Genomic DNA, 20,444 nt, shown 5'->3' with positions numbered 1-20,444 from the left:
GAGGGGTGAGCGGCTGTGCCGAGGTGCCCTCCCTGGGGATGCTTTACTCAAACGGCAGAGGGGCACAGCACAGGGCCCAAAGCGTCTTTGCTGATTACCTTGCACCCTGTGTTGGATGTGCTTGTCTACAGTGTGAATGCCACTTTTCCAGAGGCCTTTGTTCAGATCATGTCTTTGCTAGTAGGCATTGCATGAGGAGCTAAAAATACTTAAATGCCGTACTTGGTGAAGCTGAAATGAAAAGCAGTGCTCTCTACAACTTCTGAACTCACCCTGGAGGCACATTCTGTGACTGGCTAGCCTGTCTTCTCTTCACACAGTCTTTATGAGGAGGATATGACAGCCACATCTCGGAGGGGTATGTGCTTCCTGCTCATTCAACAGAGTGGGAACTTTCCTCCAGACGGTGCAGCAGCTTCTCCATTTTGCTGTAGCATCAGTCCACGTGCTACTAGAGTAGGGGCTGTGAGACTAAGAACAGTCACTGAGCTGAAATAGTAAGAGAAGCCCACCCATCTATAGGGTGAATTGGTAACTTACTGCTTTGTCAGATGAGCGTGTTCTGGTACATGCTTGTGTGTTTCTTGATCACGGATGTGAGGGAAAGGAAGGGATTTGCCAGTACCAGTTGCAAGAGAGAGAAGCAGCAGCCGCAAAATTAGCATGTGTGCTGCATCTAAACCTTGTGGCCTGGGAGTCCATGAGGTGAAATGTGTGTGGGGAAAACACACTACTTTATTTCTTTGTACTCCCATATCTCTTACATAGAGGCTGCTGGGTGCTCTAAAGCCTATTAGACCAGCTGAAATGTGACTGAGCTGTAGCTGGAAAGATAATTTGTTCTGTGGTGAAACATCCTCTGGCTCTCTCAGTCGCAGTTTTTCTTACCTGTAGCAGAAATTATATTGTGCTTTCAAGCAGGGCTGAGGAGCAGAGGCGAGCCATCATTGGTGATCACAAAAATGACATCCTGAAAATCATTTTGTTTCCACCACTTTTCAATGAGGCATGTTCATGCTGTAAGCCGTAGTCATTTTTGTTAATGGGATCCAAGCTCCTGAGTCACTGTTTCCAAAATCACACCTAAAATAGGTAAATGGAAAGTGGAGCAGACCGTCCTGAAGGACTAACCTTCAGAAAAGCAGCACTTCAGGAAATCCGTGTTGTTTCCATGTGCACAGAGAGAACCTGAAAGGATCATGGTGCTTTCCCTCCCCACCTCCACTGGGCATCGTGCGCTCCCCACCCGGTCGCATCCTTCCTGCCTGTAGAGAAGCAGGGCAGTGGGGATGAGCCCCGGTCCGCAGCTTTGTGGGCCGACCTACCAGGAAGAGGTTGTGTGCTGGCCTTGTGGCAGCTGGAGAGAAAGACCAGCCCTTGGAGGAGCTGGTGCTGCACTGTCCCTGCTGTGGGACAGGTGGCTTTACTGTCCGCCTTGGCTGGTTGCCGAAGGCAGTTGAGTTCCCGAAGCTGGTGAGGACACGCAGTGAGCCATTGCCCAAAATAGCAGAAGACCACATTAGCTTGGTCTGTCTTCAAAACTGGTGTCCTGTGACTTCAGTCATAGAAAGTTAGAAGCCTGGCATTTACTTTGTTGTGTAGAGGTCTTTGTAGGATGGCTCTCCTACAATTATTTTGTTGAGAGAGACATTAAAAGCATTTTACATGTGCTCAAAGCTGTAGATGGGCTTAGTTTAAAATACTGCAAACTAGTTTAAAGAGCAAATAGTGCTGAGTTTAAAAACAACATAGACAAACAGACAAAAGAAGAAACCCAGCCTTCTTTCCCTCTTTTTTCATTCTTGTGTTTGTTTTGACTAGTAGTATTAGTGTTATTACCCTGTGTATGGTAATGCATACAGAATGATGAAAGATTAGAAGAAAAGGAGTTTATTTTGGAAACAATAAAAGCGGACGTGAAAAATTTGTTCTTTTACTTCTCTTGATACATCTCCCAAGATTGTGCCTAGTGATGGAGTGCTTGAGATCTAGAGAGGAGGGGTCAAGTGAAGACTAAGATATGTAACCATACCTTGGTAGTTTTTCATTTCACTTCTTATCCAAACTGCCATCTGCTTTTTTTTTTTTTCTAATATGTTTGCTTTTCATCTGACATTGATACTTTTTGAAACTTCTTGCTTTCTCACGCTTCAGTCGTCATGGTTTGGAAGCTGTTGCAGGGAAGGCCCCGTGTGTTCTGTAGGAGTCTGAAATATTAAAAGAGGCTGTCAGGTTCAATTCTTTGTTTTTTTACTATGAAGAGAGTAGCTGCAGGATGGCTTTGGCAGTCAAAAGTTAACAGAGGCAGCAGCCTAAAATCTTTGCTAATTAAACCACTTATGTTTAGGGGCCTGCGTGTGAATGTAGGAATCTAGCTGTAGTGATACTCTCCAGAGAAGCTTAGCTTACAGCTCTGAAACTCTTGATTTCTGTGCCCGCTGAAGATGATTAATTTCTGTATTTCTTTACAGATTGAATATTTACTTAAAAAACTCACCGAAGCAATGGGAGCAGGCTGGCAGCAAGAGCAGTTTGACCATTATAAGATTGCTCTCAACACCAGTCGAGAAGGTCTTTCTGCGTGGGAGCTGATTGATCTCATCGGAAGCGGGCAGTTTAGTAAAGGGATGGACCGACAGACGGTGTCCATGGCAATCAATGAGGTCTTTAATGAGCTCATATTAGATGTACTCAAACAGGTAAGAACCACAGAGAACTAGTGTTTTAAAGTAGAAAAATTTATTCTGTAATTAGGAAATGTTCGATTTATACTGAAATTTCTTTACCTGATGGATAATGAGCAGGGGGAAATAAGGTAAAGTACTTAAAAAGGGTTCTTTAATATGAGCTTATTTTTATAAAAGAGAAATTGTACTGCTGTCCAGATTGTTGTAATTGTTGCAGTATTATGAATGAGTTACTTTTGGGGAAAGTTTGTTTTTTAGAAAGTAAAAGAAGCATGCTCTGACTTGAAATACAGCCTTTTATATACTCGTGTCAACTGCTTGTTAACTGACATGATAGCTGCAACAGCTGTCAGTGCTTCAACTGTGACAACTCTTCAGTCTTGGTGTTTTCCTAGGTGCAGTTACGTTGTAGTAAATATAAATCGTGCTGATGATCACTGCTGTATTCAGACAAAGGGGGTCTGGAGAAAGGTATTGCTCCAGCTGAAAGGTCTGCTTCTAAGTTGCCCCACTTCAACATGGTGAAGACGTGTAGAAGAGCTGCAGAGCTCTCCCTTCTTCTTCTGCTTAGCAGGCTACGTGACCGACAGCTTCCTTACCTGTACTCAAACACGGAAGTCCTGCTGGCTTTTATATTCTTAGCAAACTTCTGTCAATCTTCAGTTTCTTCAGATTCCCAGTGGCTGGATGATCAGTTTAGGAATGGCTTTAAAAACTGCATTTCTTTCATGGGAAGTATAAATATCGCAGGGACCTGAGGGGTCACAGCAGAGCTTACGTAGAGAGCTATTTAAAATTGACTTTTACCTGGCAGAGAATTTTTTCCATCTTTGATTTCTTGGTGAGGGGAGAAACAAAGGCTTTCTTGGCAGGCTTTCCTAAGCTGTTCTGAAGAAATCATCAGAAGGTCTTGGCACAGGAAATTCTTTCAGAATATCCACAGAACAATGCAAAAGTCTATTTTTGTTAACTGCCGTTTGCCTGTTGGAGGTGAGGGCTGGGGACACACACGAAGTCATAGTCTTTTGAGGGCAAAATGAAGTCATTCTGCTGTTTAATACCATGAAAATAAAATAACCAGTGTCAGGTCAGTCCTTCCACTTGAAATTTGTGAGGAAATAGGATTTCTTTTCAGTTTTGATACTGCATTGTGTCTCCCCCCTCCTTTTTTTTTTTTTCTCTGTCTCCTTTCTTTCCTCTCTCGGTGGCTGGGCCTCTTTCTCAAGGATGTCTGAGTGCCTTTGAATGGTTCCTTGACACTTAAAAATAGTCTGTGTCAAGATTTGACCCATCACCTCCTGGGCAGTCACTGGTCTAACGGAGAATGGAGTTCCCTGGGTGTCTTACAGACGTCTGGTTCTTGTGTCCTGATACCTCTTCATTTTTTTGTCCTGTTTATTGCGGTATATGATTACTTTAAGGTATCAGTTAATGACATATGGTATCATAGCCAAGGGTCATACTGCCCTTTTTATTGTACACTTATCTTGGATCTCTGAGGCTTATGGTGGGTAGCAGTGATAATTAATTTTGTGATATTTAGTTTTCTGGAAGACATGTCCTTCATGTGATGGTTGGTGTGAAAAGTTCCCCAGGAGCTGCCAGTGGGCTCTGGGAAGATGAGAAGGAGCTGAAGCACTGAAATAATAGATAAAGACTTTGCAGAAATTTGAGGGGAAAAGATCAGTCTGACTTGCCTTTGAAAGCAAATTCAGTATTTCAGGAAGGGGAAGAACACCTGGTTATGACTTAGACTGTGCAAGGCATGAGAGAGTGAAGCTGCGGGAGTCCTTCACACGCACTTGCAACCACCCAGACCTCAGACTGAGTATGGAGGCGGCAAGCAAAGCTGCTTCTCTGCACATTCCTGTTCTGGAGCAAGGGGGTGGGATGGCACAGGGGAATAGGCACGGCCTTGGCTCTGGCCACGTTTATCTGGCTAGAAAAGCTGAGCACAGAGAAGCTGTATGTGTAGGGGGGTTGTTTCTTTTTTGTTTGGTTTCTTTTGTTTTTTTTTTAACAAAAGACCTTCTCCAACAGTCCTGAATTTTTCTTCCCCTCACACCTGTACACCACAGCACATTTATTTGTTTCCTTTTGCCCAAAATTGCTATAGCTAAAAGCCAGTACAGGAAAAACGTTCGTTGGTCTCCTTTCTACATTTTTCATCCTCTTAGTCTGGAATACTTTTGAGTACAGTGCTTTCTGTATGGCTTGTTCATAGCTATATTGATGTAGGTGTTTCAGTTTCATCTGTGATTTGACTTTTTTCTGAAGTTAGACAAAAGTATGTAAGTAATTAGGGAATACGGTTTCAGAAATGGCAGGTATAGCTGAAATACTGGCAGACTTTGAAACTCTGGATTAAAAACTGACTAGGTCACAGCAGTGCCCCTGATAAGATCAATAAAAATCCAGCACCTGAAAGAGTGACCAATTATTATATCATTCTCTGTGCACCCTTTTCCATGAGATGTTTTTTGAGTTGCCACAGCCACAGTGGATAATGTAGAACAGGGTTACCAGTATAACTGCACTTAGTATTGGTGCTTATATTTTATATATGTTAATATTCAATAGAGGCAAACTTGGATGATTTTCTCATGATACCAGCCCTATTTATTGTCATTACAGAAGATTATAATTTTTATTCTTTTATTTGTATAAAGCTCAGTGGCAAAGTATTGTCTTCTCTTCCTTCTTTTGAAATAGTCTTGTTAAGGCTTGCAAGTGTTTTCTTATATAGGAAGTTGAGTGGATCATCTTTCGAGGAAAACAAAATACTGTGAGTGAAATCGTGGCATTGTTTAAATCAAGGTACAACTCTGTTCCTTTAAGGGAAAATCCAGGCTTCGCCAGCGTTCTCATATCCCATCCAATAAAGATGACAGAAGTATGGTTCTGTTATCAGTTTCTCATTGAAGTATCCGTATGGGATCGCTTCTTCAATGGGGTGCAGCTAAATGAGTATGTCGGCAGGGCAGAGACACTCCCAGGACAAGAGGTGCTTCTGCTTTGTCCCTGGGAATATCCCGTAACAGGCTGGATTTACAGTGCGTGGGTGCAGGCATCCACACAGGACTGACTTTTAATAATGGCTGTCAGTAAAGTATTACAGGTGAGTTTTAGCAATGGCAAATGTCTCTGCTAGACTGAAGAACATTAAATAGTAAAGCTCATCAAAGAGGACCAAAGAGTCATAATAATGGCTTGATAATGATGTAATAATAATAAATTTTCAGTTCTTCAGGTAACACAGTTACTTAAAAACCGGACACGAGCAGAGAGTAATTTCTCATGGGCTAAACAATTAGCAGTGTGCTGGTATTGGGAACAGAAGTGTGTAGGTGAAGTATTTGGGGCCTTGAGCTCACTTCTCTGTGTGCTCTATTGAACACACAACAAAAAGACCAGGTGGTTCAACAGAGGCCGGGCATTTCAGCTATTTGTTGGTTTTTACAGGGCTATATGTTGAAAAAAGGTCACAAAAGGAAAAATTGGACGGAGCGATGGTTTGTGCTAAAACCCAATATTATTTCCTACTATGTAAGTGAAGATTTAAAGGACAAGAAGGGAGACATCATACTGGATGGCAACTGTTGTGTAGAGGTAAAAAAGAAAAAACACAAAACCAAACCAAACACCAAAACATATGAATGTCTCTAAAGATAACAATTAATTCTTTTTTTGTGTGCAGGATGGACTACTGGTATCTTTCATTAATGGAGCTCTTTTTACTTTATATAAAACCAGTTTATAAACACCCTTTTAATAAAGGTTCTTAGTGCTGGTATTTGTAGCTCTGTTACAGATAACTGCATACGTGGGGCTTGACAATATAACTTGGGTTTCAGTGTTTGCAAGTCTAATCCTTTTGTTACCCATTCTAGGCCTTGCCTGACAAAGATGGAAAGAAATGCCTTTTTCTCATAAAATGTCTTGATAAAAGCTTTGAGATCAGTGCCTCTGATAAAAAGAAGAAGCAGGAGTGGATTCAAGGTGAGGTTTCAAAAAATCTTAAGTTATGTGAAAGTTAAGGCAAGCTGAAGTCTTACAGCTATGCTTTACTCAAATTTGAAATTTTTGGTCTTGTGATTTCTGATGTCTCTGTTTTGGACACATGCAAAGGATGTTTTAAGGAGCCTGAGACTCAGAAAGAACTAATGATCCATCTAAGGGGAATCGATTTCTGTCATTTAGGTGGCTCAATTTAAGCAACCATAACCAAAATGAAATGGATATTATTGTTGTTTTCTTTTTCTGTGTTGGCTGTACTTCTAGGAATGGGGAAGGGAAGGGGGGAATACATTGTAAATTGTTGCTTTCAGGGAGAAAGGTGAAGCTTGTTCATGTCAGCATTATGAAATACTGGCTTTGCTTTTACAGTTTTGCTTGAGGTAGTGTGGTTTGGTGAGCTGAGCGCAAGGCTGGGAATTGGGGCTTCCTCTTCTGTTCCCACAGTGAAGGTACTTCTGTGAGACCTTCCCAGATAGGAGCTGAGCGATAGTTACGTGCATCTTTTGTGGAGTGAGGTAAAGCCCTTGCAAAGCCACTGTTGGCAATGCTATTGAAGTATGTACAGCATTTGAATATTTGGGGCTATGTGCTTTCATTTGCGCTTTCCTCTTTATCTGAAACATGTGTGTAATTGCACCGAAGTCAGATGTATGATGAATGATTACTTAGTTCCAAAAGGAGATATTTTTTTCACAGTTGTAGTAGGTGAATAAAATGTAAAAATCATCTGCCACTCCTGAGATTTGCTCTCTGAATATTTCCTTGTTGAATGTGAGTGAATGAGAGCTGCTGTCTTACTGGGAGAAAGCTTTCCCTTGGAGTATCAGTAAGAGTAAAGGATTTAAGGTTGCTTCTAGGGAAGTAAATGAATGCATTTGTTAGATAACGTGTTACTGCTTGAGTCACTGAATCTAGGTAATAAGAAATCTTGAAGTGTTGGGGTTGGGTTGTTTGTTTTTTTTTTTTCAGCCAGGCATACAAGTGACTTGTATGTGCACAGCCTGTTAGAAGTCAATATTGAAATTGCCATAAGGCATTGGAATTGCCAGCCCTTGTCCTTGTGGCACACAGTCAATACTAAAAGCCAAACGTCTTTCACTTTTGCTTTGTTGACAGCTAGCCTGAGGAGAATTAGGAGAACTGACAACAGTTATTTCTGATTGAAAAATATGTTTAAAAAGACCTCAACAAACAACACACCACCACTAGTATTTATTCACGGAGGCTATCCAGAAAGTTTAGCATTTCCCTTCATTGGTGTTCTCTTCCTCTCCCTTTGTCTTGCACGCTCCTTTCCAGCCATACAGACCACTGTAAACCTGCTGAGAGCAGGGAGCCCTCCACCCCACAAAGAAGCGCGCCAGAAGCGAAAAGAATTGCGGCAGAAGCTGTTAGCTGAGCAAGAAGAGCTGGAGCGGCAGATGAAAGAACTGCAAACGGCCAACGAGAACAAGCAGAAGGAACTGGAGACCGTGCGAAAGGTGGGAGTGGGAGCTGCTGACCTTCAAGCTTAAAGCTCATTCTCTGTGGTCTTGATGTATAATTAGGCATCTATTTCCTGTTCAGGTGTTCAGACACATTGAACAAACTCCTCCAGAGGAGGTGAGCTTGTGTCAGCAGCAGTAGATGTGCTGGTTGAGTCTCCAGTGTAAAGCCTTCAGCACTGACTGCAGCAGTTTCTGAGGACTGTTCAGCAGGCTCGGGGTAACTCACATGGCCCAGCCCTGTCCCCTGTACTTATGAGGGTATTGTGAAGCTAGTGTAGAAGAAAGCCCCAGCTGTGTGGATGGTGCTAGGGGACTGGAAAGTCTACTATTTTTAGTCACTTACGAGGCTTTTGTTTTTCTTTTCTGTCAGACATGTCTGTCAAACTTGGGGCTTTCCATTAAGATTTTCTTATATAGTTTTCCAAAGTTATTTTATGTGTGGGGGAACTCTTCTATTCATACAGAGGTAGTTTCCAGAGATACAAATTTAATTTACAAAGATTCCAAAGATGCAAAGTGATTTTTGTGAGTATGTATAGGCATAATTTTATTAGAGTGGTTTGGGGGAGGTTTATAGAGTTGAGACACTTAGCAACCATTTATAAACTGTTTAATGCACGCTCCTTGTAAATGCTGGATTGATTTCTAACAGCCTGAGAAGTGGACTAGAAATCTCTTGAGTATTAGCAGAAGACTTGCTGAATACATTATTTTCCTTGTAGACAGCTTTTTAGTCTAACAGCTGGTAGGAGACACCAAGGTGCCTTTGCTGTGGCTGCACACTCTGACAGTAGATTGAACATGCTTATGGATCTTTGTACTTTGGAACAACTGGTGCCTCTGTAATAATTCTCCACAGAGACTTGGTTATTATCCAGATGTACTTTCTATCTTTCTTTTTAAAGACTTGCAAGAAGACTTACTATGGCTTTTATTGCTGTGATGATACCTTTTAATGAGGAGCGTGCCTTGGAAATAGCTTAGAACGCCGTTAGATGCCTCCCGCCCTGCTGCTACCTAACATTTTGGCTGCTGAATCCCTGCTGCTAGAGCAGGCCGGATCTTTCCCCTGTGCTTAGTCTGAAGAGTCTTTTGTTCAGTGACTTCCTAAATTAATTTGATTTTTTGCATTCCCAGTTAGGACAAGTCTGCATCGTTGCTTGAGTTTTTCATAAATAAAAAAACACTAACTAATTTTAGCTTTCAGTTAGAAAAAAAACTTTAATGATCTTTGTGGCAGAGGAGAAGCTATAAATATCACGAGAGCATGTTAAAGGTGCTGAGTCTAGAAAGCAAATAAAATAATCCATAATGTATCTTTTTTTTAAAAGTCTTGTCATTAAGTCACAATTTGTGGCAAGGAGAAATTTGTCTTTTTTTTAACCAACCTTGCACTGCCTTAAATGGAGTCTGACAGTGGAAAACCATTTTTAAATTGAATTTTAGCACCTATATTCTAGCATGTGTTTAAGATTCAGAATCAAAAATATGCTTTAAAGGATAGCCTGTGTTACCTGCAAGTTACTGGTAAGTAATATACCTGTTAACAGAAATCATAGGACTGGATAGCTGTGTTGGGTTTATGGAGAAAAAGTGAAGGGGGTAAGGTAACATGAGAGCAACTCCAAAGGAGCAGGAGGATATTGACAGGCTCCAGGGAGTTTTGTAGAAATCATAATGGGTTGAACTAAAGAGAGTTGTGGCAAGAAGCATCTTTTGAAGTGGACTGGATTAAAATGACTTCTTGAGGAAAGTAGTTTAGTCTCTGACATGAACTACTGCACTTTGACTAAGTGGAATGAGTGGGGAGGTACTGTGTTGGAGGAACTTAAAGGGTTTGAGTAGTTAGAAAAATGTTCTTCAAGGAAAAGGCTTTGTAAATGGTTCAGGAAACTGAATTCTTCTGGAAAGCTTAGAGTTAGATTTGCTCCTGCTGGCAGCGAGCCACCACTTACGCAGCATCTGCCAAAGTGCACTGTGAGACTGGTTTGTATTTTGATAGCTCTTGCAGTAGTAAATTTCAGAAGAATAAGAGTCTTTGTCTAAAATAGATTTTTTTTCATATTTTTAATGGAATTTTGAGATACACACATTGAACAGACTGAAAGGTAAGTTTTCTCACCAAGAGAGCGAGCACAAGAGTTGTGCACCTTTTCTGTTTCAGTTAGGGGTCTTGCATGGGATTCAGAGACTCTGTGCTGGCTAACCCCTGCTGGAGTGGGATGTTCCTGTTGATTCCCCCTCCTTCCCCGCCCCCAACATTTGGGACTTTTCCCTAAACTGCATAGTTGTTGCCAGTAACCTTACCTGCCAGGAATGGATGTCCTCTGACATGAATTAAGCAGGAAGTTGCTGATAGAGAGTGGACAAACAATGTATTTTCTTGTTGAGCGCTCTGGCAAAAGCCTAACACCCACCCTTGCCTGTGACTCTGCACGTTCGCCCTCTCAGCTCAGTATTGGCAATGTTTGTTTAATTTCAAAGTGGGAAAGGAAATCAAAAGAAAATTTCACTTAAATAGGCATCTTGGATTTGACTACAGTTACATGCTTTCAAATGTTCTGGCAGAGGAGGAATACTGCTTCTGAAAGAGTGGCATCATTTAAGCCTTTCAAAGGAGAGCAATCCTGTACTATCTTCTACAGCTTAAAACCAGAAACTAGGAGCCTTCTCCTTCCCTTCTTCCCATCTATTTCAGATTAGAGTGGTATCACAAGCACTTAAAGGAATGAAAGTTTTAGCTTGGCATTTTTAATCGTTTAGGTGTCTCATTGGTTCGTCTAGGTTGTGTGAGGGAAGATGGTTTAAATGTGGTAACTTCCAAAAATCCTAAGGAAGATGGGTGTCCCACTCTTCTTGAAGGCCTGTGGAAGCAGTTTCACCAGCCTAGCACGTTACAAAAGAAGGGTGCTCGCTTTATGTTTCCTCAGAAGCATCAGATAAGTTTCTTATGAAAATTCTGTGAAAGAATTATTTTGTTTTCAGTATTGGTAAAGTTTTGGCTGGTACCTGTACATTTCTGACCTACCATGCATTCTAAAAATATGTGCTATTGAAATCCTGATGAAAGAACAAACTGTGACGACTATCTTTATTTGTAAAATCAAGATGCCAAAAAAAAAGTTAAATAAGTTGCACAAAGGTGTGAAGGTACCAGCAGCTGTTTCCTAGGCCTTAGCTCTGACTAGGCTAATTTTTCCCCTAATTTCAAGTGATGATTATCGACTAGAATTTTATTTGCCTTACATGGCAATTTAGGAGATGTTAAAGGGTTGTGATTCACAATAGCACAATCGCTTATTATAGTCAAAGTTTGTGGCACTTCTGCTTTCCCATGGCAATTTTAGTGCTTCTCACTTCTGTTTCTGTATGAACTCTCTGTGTGCTGGCATGTTTTCACTGTTGGGACTCCTGTACAGTCCTGCCTGGGATGTGCTTTTCCATAATAGTTTTCTATCCCATATGAGATAGAGAAGGAAATAAAGTGATTTCTATCAGGTGTGTAAAGCAGGACTCAAAGGAAACTCGGAGGATATCTGATAATTGACTTTTCATTGGTAAATTTAAAGTTGTCTTGCAACTGACAAGATTAAAAATTATATTTAGAGATTAAGAATAGCCTCAGACATTAAAAAAAAAAAGCTGGTGCCTTAATGCTTTTGAAGGTTTCTTCCAATTTTGTTAAAAACAAAAATTGTTAAATAAAATTCCATTTCCTCCAAATGTTGTCATTTTGACAAATTGTTTTTCTTTCTTTTTTCCGCCCCAACCCCTCACTCTTCTCTTGCAGCAACTGGAAGCAGCAGCTGCGCGTGCTGCTGAGGAAGAGAAGAAAAGACTTCAGACTCAAGTTGAATTACAAGATCGCTTCAGTTTGGAGCTGGAGAGAGAAAAAATGGTGAGTAGTGCATGTGGGTTTTTGCTACCATTACAGAGAGTGAACAATGCGTTCAGCAATGGCTTCCCTCACAGGCAGTCACTGAAAAGATTCTGCAGATTTTGCAGGAGGCCAGAGAATACAACCTGAGTTGTATTTATTAGAGATGTAGGAATAAAATATTTTTATGAGTGAATTCAAATACTAGAACAGCTTGCCTACAATTTGTATACCATTCAAAGTTTAAATATTATTGGAAAATTGGGAAAACATTGACTGTTTGAAAGATAAATGCAGACTGAAGTTATCCTTGCAGTTTTGAAAGATGGAGAACCTAAGGCCAGTACATACTATATGAATATACAAAATGAACACAGGCATAATCAAAATGCATTTTAAGAATTTTCTGACTTGAGTATATCCCTGCTTTTTTATACTGTGTGTTCTTGTACATTTACACACACACGAACATAAAAAATAAATAAATATTGTAGCTTTACAATGCTGTTACTATAATCCACACTGAGAATTTCCAGAAGAACTAATTTTCAGTCTTCAAGGGCTTTGTGAACCGTAATGAGCTTTTCTGTTAGCTGGAGAAAAGAAGTAGAAATAGTCCAGTCGATGTGATGGAACGTCTCAGGACATAAATGCACACAGTGCTGCTTTATGGGCTGCGTGTGAATTCCTGAATACGATCCCTTTCTGGGTCAGTGGGATTTAGGTTAGCTGAGGGAACGAGGCTGCAGAGCAGTGGAGCAGGACATGCCATCCTATCACACTTGACAGAAAGCCTTTCTTGCTGACTTTGGGAGCTGTGCTTACCTTCTGCGGAGTACACATTATGTGCTGCTAAATGCTGAGGTTTTGGTGCTTTATCCCAACTGCGTTCAAAGCCAGCTGGCTGCTGTTGTCCCCAGCACAGTGATGGGCTGAGTGGGAGGACGGTTCTGGTGCAGCAGCCCCTGGTTTCCCGCTTTGGTCAGTGAAAGGCGGGGGATGTGCATCAGAGACTGGGCGACTGTGGGTGTGCAGCATCCCCCTCACCTTCGTTTATCCCTTACCATTGTTTTTTGGTATAGCTGCTCATCTGTTAGCAAAGCCAACCTCCTTAGCCAGTTTCCAGCCCTTTACCCATCCTGTGCCGTTGCGGTGCCATCATCCAGATAAAAGTGTTTGAAATACACTGCTGCCAAGGGAGGACTTGCCTGAGGAAAGGAGTGGAAACAGTGTAATTAAACCAGCCTGGCCTTTGTGTCTGCAAGCTTTCTCTTCCTTCCCTTTCTGTATCTGTAAACTAAGCGACAAGTTCAAACTGATTGAAGTTAGGTTTAAACCCCTGTGAAAATCCTATGCTGCATGAAGTAGGGCAATGTAAGTAACCTGTATTATTACTTATTTTTTTAAATGCTTTTAGTTACAAATCTACACTCAGTTTTATCAGTTCTGCTCTGCAGGCAGCAGGAAAAAGTTTGTCTCTGAAAACATTATCTGAGGGAAACCTGGCAATTCCTTTAAAAATTGGAAACCTGAGTTGCATGGTAGCTCATATGTATCCTCAATTTATGCTGCTAGGTAAGACAAAAAATGGAAGAGCAGGTTGCTCAGAAATCATCTGAACTGGAACAGTATTTACAGAGAGTACGTGAACTGGAAGAAATGTATAAACAGCTACAGGAAGCTTTGGAGGATGAGAAGCAGGCACGGCAAGATGAGGAGACTGTAAGGAAACTTCAGGCCAGGTATGGCTTTGACCTAGTAGAAATTTATTTCAATACCCGACTCCCCCTTGCAATAATAAGTAACTGTGCCATACTATTAAAGATTGTTTGCATCTCGGACACGCTGCTGGAAAGGGGGACTGGCTGAAGTCCAAACACAGGATAGATTATTTTTTTTCCTTAAGCTATGAAGGCTAAAGCTGGTTTTTTTGATTTTTTTTAATATGTTTGATTAGCCCTTAGTGGTGGGAGTGCTCAGCAATTTCAGAGAAGCAGGTGCATTTATTTTTCCATCGGACGTTGTGCGTGTCAGCACTGGAAAAACTGAGACCACTCTGTGCAGACTTTTCAGTTGTGTATTTTATAAAGCAGTAACTGTAAATATTACTTTCTGCTGTATTTTATCACAGGTTTAAATTGTAATTGATAAAGGGTTAAGTCTCCTCTTACTCATATAGCCTTTGTTTAGTGTGGTTTGTTTCTTCATATATTCAGTCCTTCTAAGACAATTAAGATAACTTATGGATGCTTGTTTCTTCTGTCGTTTTTCATCGTTGTGTATTTGCATTATTGACTAAATTTTCTGAATAGCCCTTTGTAGCAGTCAGACTGCTTGCACTGCTGGCATGATTTTCAGCTTTACACTGAAGAGAAGCCAACAGGCAATAACTTTTTCCCTGCTTCCCAAGCTTGCTTTTTTTTTTTAATAAAAAAAGGAAAGAAAATAGTTAGCTTGGCTTGCCTATGTGTACGCTACATAATGGATACAGCTTACTTTAAAGTGCAGTTAACGTCGCAATCCCTGTTGCAGATTACTGGAAGAGGAGTCAGCAAAGAGAGCTGAACTGGAAAAATGGCACTTGCAGCAGCAACAGACCATTCAGATGACAGAAGCAGAGAAGCAAGAGTTAGAAAACCAGAGAATGATAAAGGAACGGGCTCTGCAAGTTGCTATGCAGCAACTGGAACAACTTGAACTGGAAAGGAAAGAGGCCCTTGAGCAATATGAGGTGAGCTGTCCTGTTCATCAGCCTCTCATACTTAGCCAGGTATTCAGTAATTTAACTGAATCTGAAGTTCATCAATATCATGCCTCTTGAAGGATTAGTATGGCACAAAAATTACAGTAACAGACAGGATAGTTATGTGTTGGGTTTTTTGGCCTAAACCAGTAGATATGTTTGAAGAAGAGGACGTGTTTCAGACACACCACCTCCTTTCTTCTTTTGTCCCAATTCACGTGCAAGCCAGCTCAGTCGTATCCTGAAATACTCCTTGTCTTCTATTGTAGGCTAACTGCTTCGGCAGTCCCATTGCTGTCATAACCAAATGCCCTATGCTTTTGATTTAATACTCTTTTAATGGTTTGATGATGTCATGGGGCAATATTGTCTTCTACAGATGAAAAATCGATGTGCTATGGTAGGCCGTTACTCCTCTAAAAGGTATTTAAGCACTGAACTGATGTCAAGGAGAGCTAGGAATTAGCTCAATGTGTAGCCGTGCCTCGTGTCCCAAATATCAGGCCTGTTCTCTGCTCTGCTGAGTGTTTTTGGTGAAGGCCAGTAGCTGTATTCATGGAAGAAATACGAGTCAGAATCCAGCGAGTACAGAGTCTGAAGTGCTGCATACTTTCTAGGGCTAGGGAGGTGTTGATCCTGTGTGTATTTAGGTCAGGAAACAAAACATGACTGGATTTCTGTTTAACTAGGGAGTGTGTTTATGCTGTCTCTGCACGGTTGAGGTTAGCTCTGTGAAGGACAAGCTAGTGAGCTGTCTCAACTGGCACAGAATACAAATGCTGCAGTGACTGCAAGCAAGGGCCCAGGTGGGGTAGTTCTGGCCACTTTACAACTTATGTGTTGGTGTTACATCTAACACCATCGTTAGATTGCTTTTGGCTAATACTTGACTTTTTTTTAGATGACATCTCAGAATATTTGTATATGAAACAACATTTACTACTACAAAAGAATTGCTGAATCCAATAGACATTAAAAAAACCCAAACATCTCCCCCTCAACCCAGAGCGAAAACCCAACCAAACAAAAAAAATTCCACAAAACAAATGATGGAGTAGGTCACTGCAATAGTTGACTAGTTATTTTAGAAATAATTAATCACTCAATTTGGAACTGACCAAAAGACCATTTTAGACCAAAGAATGCCGCTTTCTTGCTTGGGTGCAACAGCAGCAGTTCTTTTCATAACTTACATTTTATGATTTCTGATAGTGAGAGATAACCACTAGCCGGTGTTAGTTTGGAATACAAAATGCATCCTTCTGTTTTGAAACTACAGTTTATGCTTTCAGTCCTCATGAAAACTAGCCCAACTTACACAGCTACAGAATCTTGTAAAACTTAGTTATTTTTGGATTCTGGTTTGACAACTTACTTTTTTTAGTTTGCGATGATTAAATTACTTAAGGTGGTTAGAAATGAGGTTCTTCTGTCTACACCAAATAGATTGCTGGCTGCATTAGTGTGGTTCTGTCTTTAGATTTAAAAGCATGTTTTTTCTTTTTATATGAACAGAGTAAAGTTGTTCTTGTTTTTCAAGTGGGTTGTATCTTATTTCAGGAGGTTAAGAAAAAATTGGAAACGGCGGCTAATAACACCAAGAGTTGGAAAGATAAAGTAGCTCATCATGAGGGATTAATTCGACTAATAGAGCCAGGTAAGTTATTAACAGAGAAGTTACAAAAAATAAGTATTCATTCTGTCTTACATACTTCATATAAATCACCTAGTGATTTACTGAAGTCTGCCTTTTCCTGTAGCTTATTGGTTTCATGTCAGCCTATAAATATCACATTTGTGAGAACTGATGATGGTAATTTTCAAGTCTTTGCCTCTACTGGCCCTACTGTAATAATTAATTTTTTATTATTTGTTTATTTATTTATTTATTTTAAACAAATCAAGGATCAACCTGAACATCGCGTGATTTGGGTCTTTAAGGCAGTTAGCATAAATGCTAATTGCCAAAAAGATGAAGTAAAGATGGCTAAAATATTTGATTTTGGGGATAAATTTAATTTCTTAGCTTAATTAATAGCATGCCAGCCCAGAGGAAAGTGGCTTTGTAATGCAGCGCTGGAGAGATTGCTTTCCTTCAATGCTGGAGAGATCGCTTTCCTTCAAGGACATCTCTAAAGGCAAGAAGGAGAGGGGTTTACTAAGATACAGCTATTTGGGGTGCCGGGGGAAGTTGGGAGATAAGGATGCAAAAGACAGCAGCCATCGACAACTTCTCACATTAAGCACCTTCACTGACGGGGTTCCTCCTTGGTCAGCTAGTCATCAGGTCACCTTAGAGTAGGTGACAGCACTTACCAAAGCATCCTGTGGCGACACTCGGCCTGTCCCACTGACACTGGGTGAGCAATGTCCCTGTCAGAAACGCCTGTTTCAAGTATTGCACTCTGTCTTCCAGGCTCCAAGAATCCTCACTTAATCACAAACTGGGGCCCGGCCGCCTTCACTGAAGCTGAACTTGAGCAAAGACAAAAGAGCTGGAAAGGGAAAAAAGCCACTTCTGAGTAATGATGGTAGCTGACGTATCGTTTGTGAATAGACGCCCACCTTCATTCATTCTGCTTTGCACAGAGCAGCTTCCCGCTTATAAAGATCTTAGTTTGCTCAGCAGGTCGGGCCTTTCTGTGAAGGAAATACTGTTGACCACATAGGAGTGTCTACTCAGAGCGCATTAATTACAATATGTGGTGTCTGACAGTACTTGCTGTTTTCCCTCATTTTTCCAGAAATTCTGTTCTTTTATACAAAGCTTATCAACTGAAGATTTTTATTTAAATGCAGCTTGTGACAGAATTGTTTCCGTACTAGCCTGTAACAATCTGACAGCATCTAACCAATCAAGCAGCATCACTTTCATTCCAAAAAGTGAGGGAAGAAGTTGTTTTGTTGGTTCAGTTATTATAATTTAAACCCAGGATAAATCGATCCTGGAGGTTCTGTCCAACTTTGAGATAGAGCATTACCTTTCCTTCCATTGACTCGTCTTTTGTTTTTGCTCTGTCCGTCTGTTGCTCTTTGCATGGTGCTTCTTCCTTAGCGAGGGTAGACCGGCATCACTGGGTACCTGCTGGCTGGTTGGATTTTGTGTCCTGTTTTCCTCTGTTTGCAGGAATCCAAACAAAAGAACTGGAAATAGGCACGTACAAAATACTGCTGTAAAACATTTGGAAAAAGTAGTCATGCAAGATTGTTCTTGTACTGTCTCATACTTTAGAAGCGCTAACAAAAAACTTGAGAGTTCTCTTCATAGTTGTAAAGATGCACAGTTTTGACTTACAGCATTGTGGAGCAGATGAATGGAAGACGATAGCACATACAGGCCAAATGTCATCTGCATCAAGGCTATGCTTGTGCAAGAAATTTCATCATAATGTTCCACTGCTTTAGATACAACACTTTTGTCTTATTCTTAATTGGAGGCCAGATTAAAAAAAAAGCAAGAAGAAAACTAAGTTTGACCTTTTTATTTTAGATAAAAATTATAAATGGGTAGCAATACTGCTTTAGAAAAAATTAATTCCCATCAGCAAAATAATTTCAGAATTTCTAGTAACAAGGCTTCCCAAAGAGCCTACTGCTCTGCCTCAAAATTCTCTCCAGGGGCAAAGCCAGTTATTTCTGTTTCTGTAGGGAAAAGGAATACGTCTGTGATTTTGCTTTGTAGATCTCCCACACCAGACAAGAAGTCAGTCTATTGCTAAGTAGTATTTTTCGTAATTGTACAGATATTTTGAGAACTGAGCCCCCCCTCCTGAAGAGCAGGTGCCCATTGGTGTGGCTTGTTCGTCAGCTTTGACCTTTGTATGTACACCGAACACGGACATCCATCTCTTAGAACCTGCTTTTTAGTTCAGCTAAATGTTAAATTATTTTTAGTAAATAAGAAGTGGATGTTTTAGACGGATAACCAGAGCGTTTGTGTACTGCATTGTGATACTTGGATCCCAGAAGAGCAGAAGCTGTACAGAAGTGATCTTCAGATTCAGAAGTCAACACCATTTTTTTATTTGCCTATTAACCAAGACTCATTCAGATACTGAATCTTCCCATACATTTATTCTCTGGTTATATTTTTATACTAATTGAAATCTTTAATGTTTCAGTAAACGGAGTGTTGATTAGAATGGCAGGAAAATCCAGGATCTTCCTATTTGTATTTACTGTACAGGAAAGCAGTAGTTCCTTAAGCTTGCTAACAAGGCATTTTTAAAATTGATTATGTTTACAGAAGAAATGTGAAAAAAACTGTAATAGAAATACTAATGTATACATTGTTAAACTTTGCTGTAGGCGATGGAACAGTATTTATAACTATCAAACATCTTTTATGTGGAGAGCAGAAGGTCTATTGGGGCTAAACTTGTTTAATTTTTCTAACAGTCTTTATTTTGGACAAATGTTTTTTAAGAACACCAAATGATGCATGTTTTCATATTTTTTACTGTTCTTTAGAATTGGCTATTTAATAAAGTAATACAAAGTCATTTACATTTCTGAATTAATTGACGTCTTTTGGCATGGGTTTCTTTTGGGTTAGTGGTGTTCAGAATTCAGTAGCCATTGTGTGGAAGTATTAATGTGACGGAAGAAATATATTCTTAGTGGTCTGATCAACGGGATTTGGATTAAAGCCATAGTAAAGGCAGTGGTCACACAGATAATACAATATAATTTGTCTTAACAGCACCACTTCTCTTACATGTTTGTATTCAGTACACCTCGATACAGTATGATGATGGTGAGCTATTACAAACAGCATTGCTCGCTAACACAAAGCGTACCAGGTGGGAAATGAATTGATACAACAGCTACATCTACAGCAGCACATCAAGGCTTAGAGCGCCAGCCTGGGACGAGGGCAGACCTGCTCTTGTCAGCGAGCTAATGGGGGAACACGGCTGTGGAGTGCGGGTACCTTGGCACATAGAAATGTGTGCTTCTGCAGGAAAAACAGCCCTTCATTAAAATGTCATCTGCATGCATCTGTCTTGAGTTATTTATTTCTTAGTCACTATTAGAAGAGGAAATGAGACAAGTCTCCTTTTAGCTTTGTTGTCCCTGCTTGCTCTGACTAAGAAAGCTTTGTGTGAAGCGCTGTACGGTAAAAGTGGGGGAAGAGGTTGGTTTAAAAATTAACCAATCACATTTTGAGCAAAAAATAGTATTTTACAGTAAGTCCATTAAAGCTACGCTAAACACAGCATGAGTCAGAGTCACCACATCTCATGAAACTCCAGCATGGAAAACTGCACTCCTGGTGCAGTAGCATTTCCAGTGAGCCCCCAGGTTACAGCACTCTTATTCCAAGAAACTTAATGGTGAGGATATCCTCAATGAACTGTGGTGCTATGGTTGTCTCTTTTCCGCCCCAAGAAGCCTTGCGACGTCATAGTGCCTTACATACATGCCAGGCTACCTACGCAGAGGCCAGTGGAAAGCTGCATCTGCTGTTCTTGAACCCTCAGTAGAATGCACTGGAAGGCTTAGTCTGATTCAGATTTACCTGCTGCTTATGGTGGAACAGCCCTGCAAACCAATAGCACAGTGCCATGTTATTTTCGCTTAAAACAGGAGTGGGTTTTTTTAGCCCTGTGACCATTTTATGAAGCTGATTT

At 40.6% G+C, this 20,444-nt stretch overlaps 1 protein-coding gene across 1 annotated transcript in view; it reads left to right on the top strand.

The window, feature by feature from the left end:
- Nucleotides 1-19,313, top strand: part of SWAP70 (switching B cell complex subunit SWAP70) — a 42,358-nt gene extending 23,045 nt beyond the window's left edge. Inside the window, exons 4-12 of the mRNA XM_054200371.1 lie at nucleotides 2,472-2,699; nucleotides 6,150-6,296; nucleotides 6,578-6,686; nucleotides 8,004-8,185; nucleotides 11,982-12,089; nucleotides 13,644-13,810; nucleotides 14,601-14,799; nucleotides 16,372-16,468; nucleotides 17,228-19,313. Coding sequence (XP_054056346.1) covers nucleotides 2,472-2,699; nucleotides 6,150-6,296; nucleotides 6,578-6,686; nucleotides 8,004-8,185; nucleotides 11,982-12,089; nucleotides 13,644-13,810; nucleotides 14,601-14,799; nucleotides 16,372-16,468; nucleotides 17,228-17,337 — 1,347 coding nt within the window. The 3' untranslated portion in view covers nucleotides 17,338-19,313. The remainder of the gene's footprint in view (nucleotides 1-2,471; nucleotides 2,700-6,149; nucleotides 6,297-6,577; nucleotides 6,687-8,003; nucleotides 8,186-11,981; nucleotides 12,090-13,643; nucleotides 13,811-14,600; nucleotides 14,800-16,371; nucleotides 16,469-17,227) is intronic.
- Nucleotides 19,314-20,444: the final 1,131 nt, after the last annotated feature.

The sequence above is a fragment of the Rissa tridactyla genome, chromosome 4, assembly GCF_028500815.1.
Source record: "Rissa tridactyla isolate bRisTri1 chromosome 4, bRisTri1.patW.cur.20221130, whole genome shotgun sequence".
NCBI lineage: Eukaryota > Metazoa > Chordata > Aves > Charadriiformes > Laridae > Rissa > Rissa tridactyla.
Note: the sequence above shows the minus strand (reverse complement) of the source record. Positions and strands in the feature narration are given on the sequence as shown.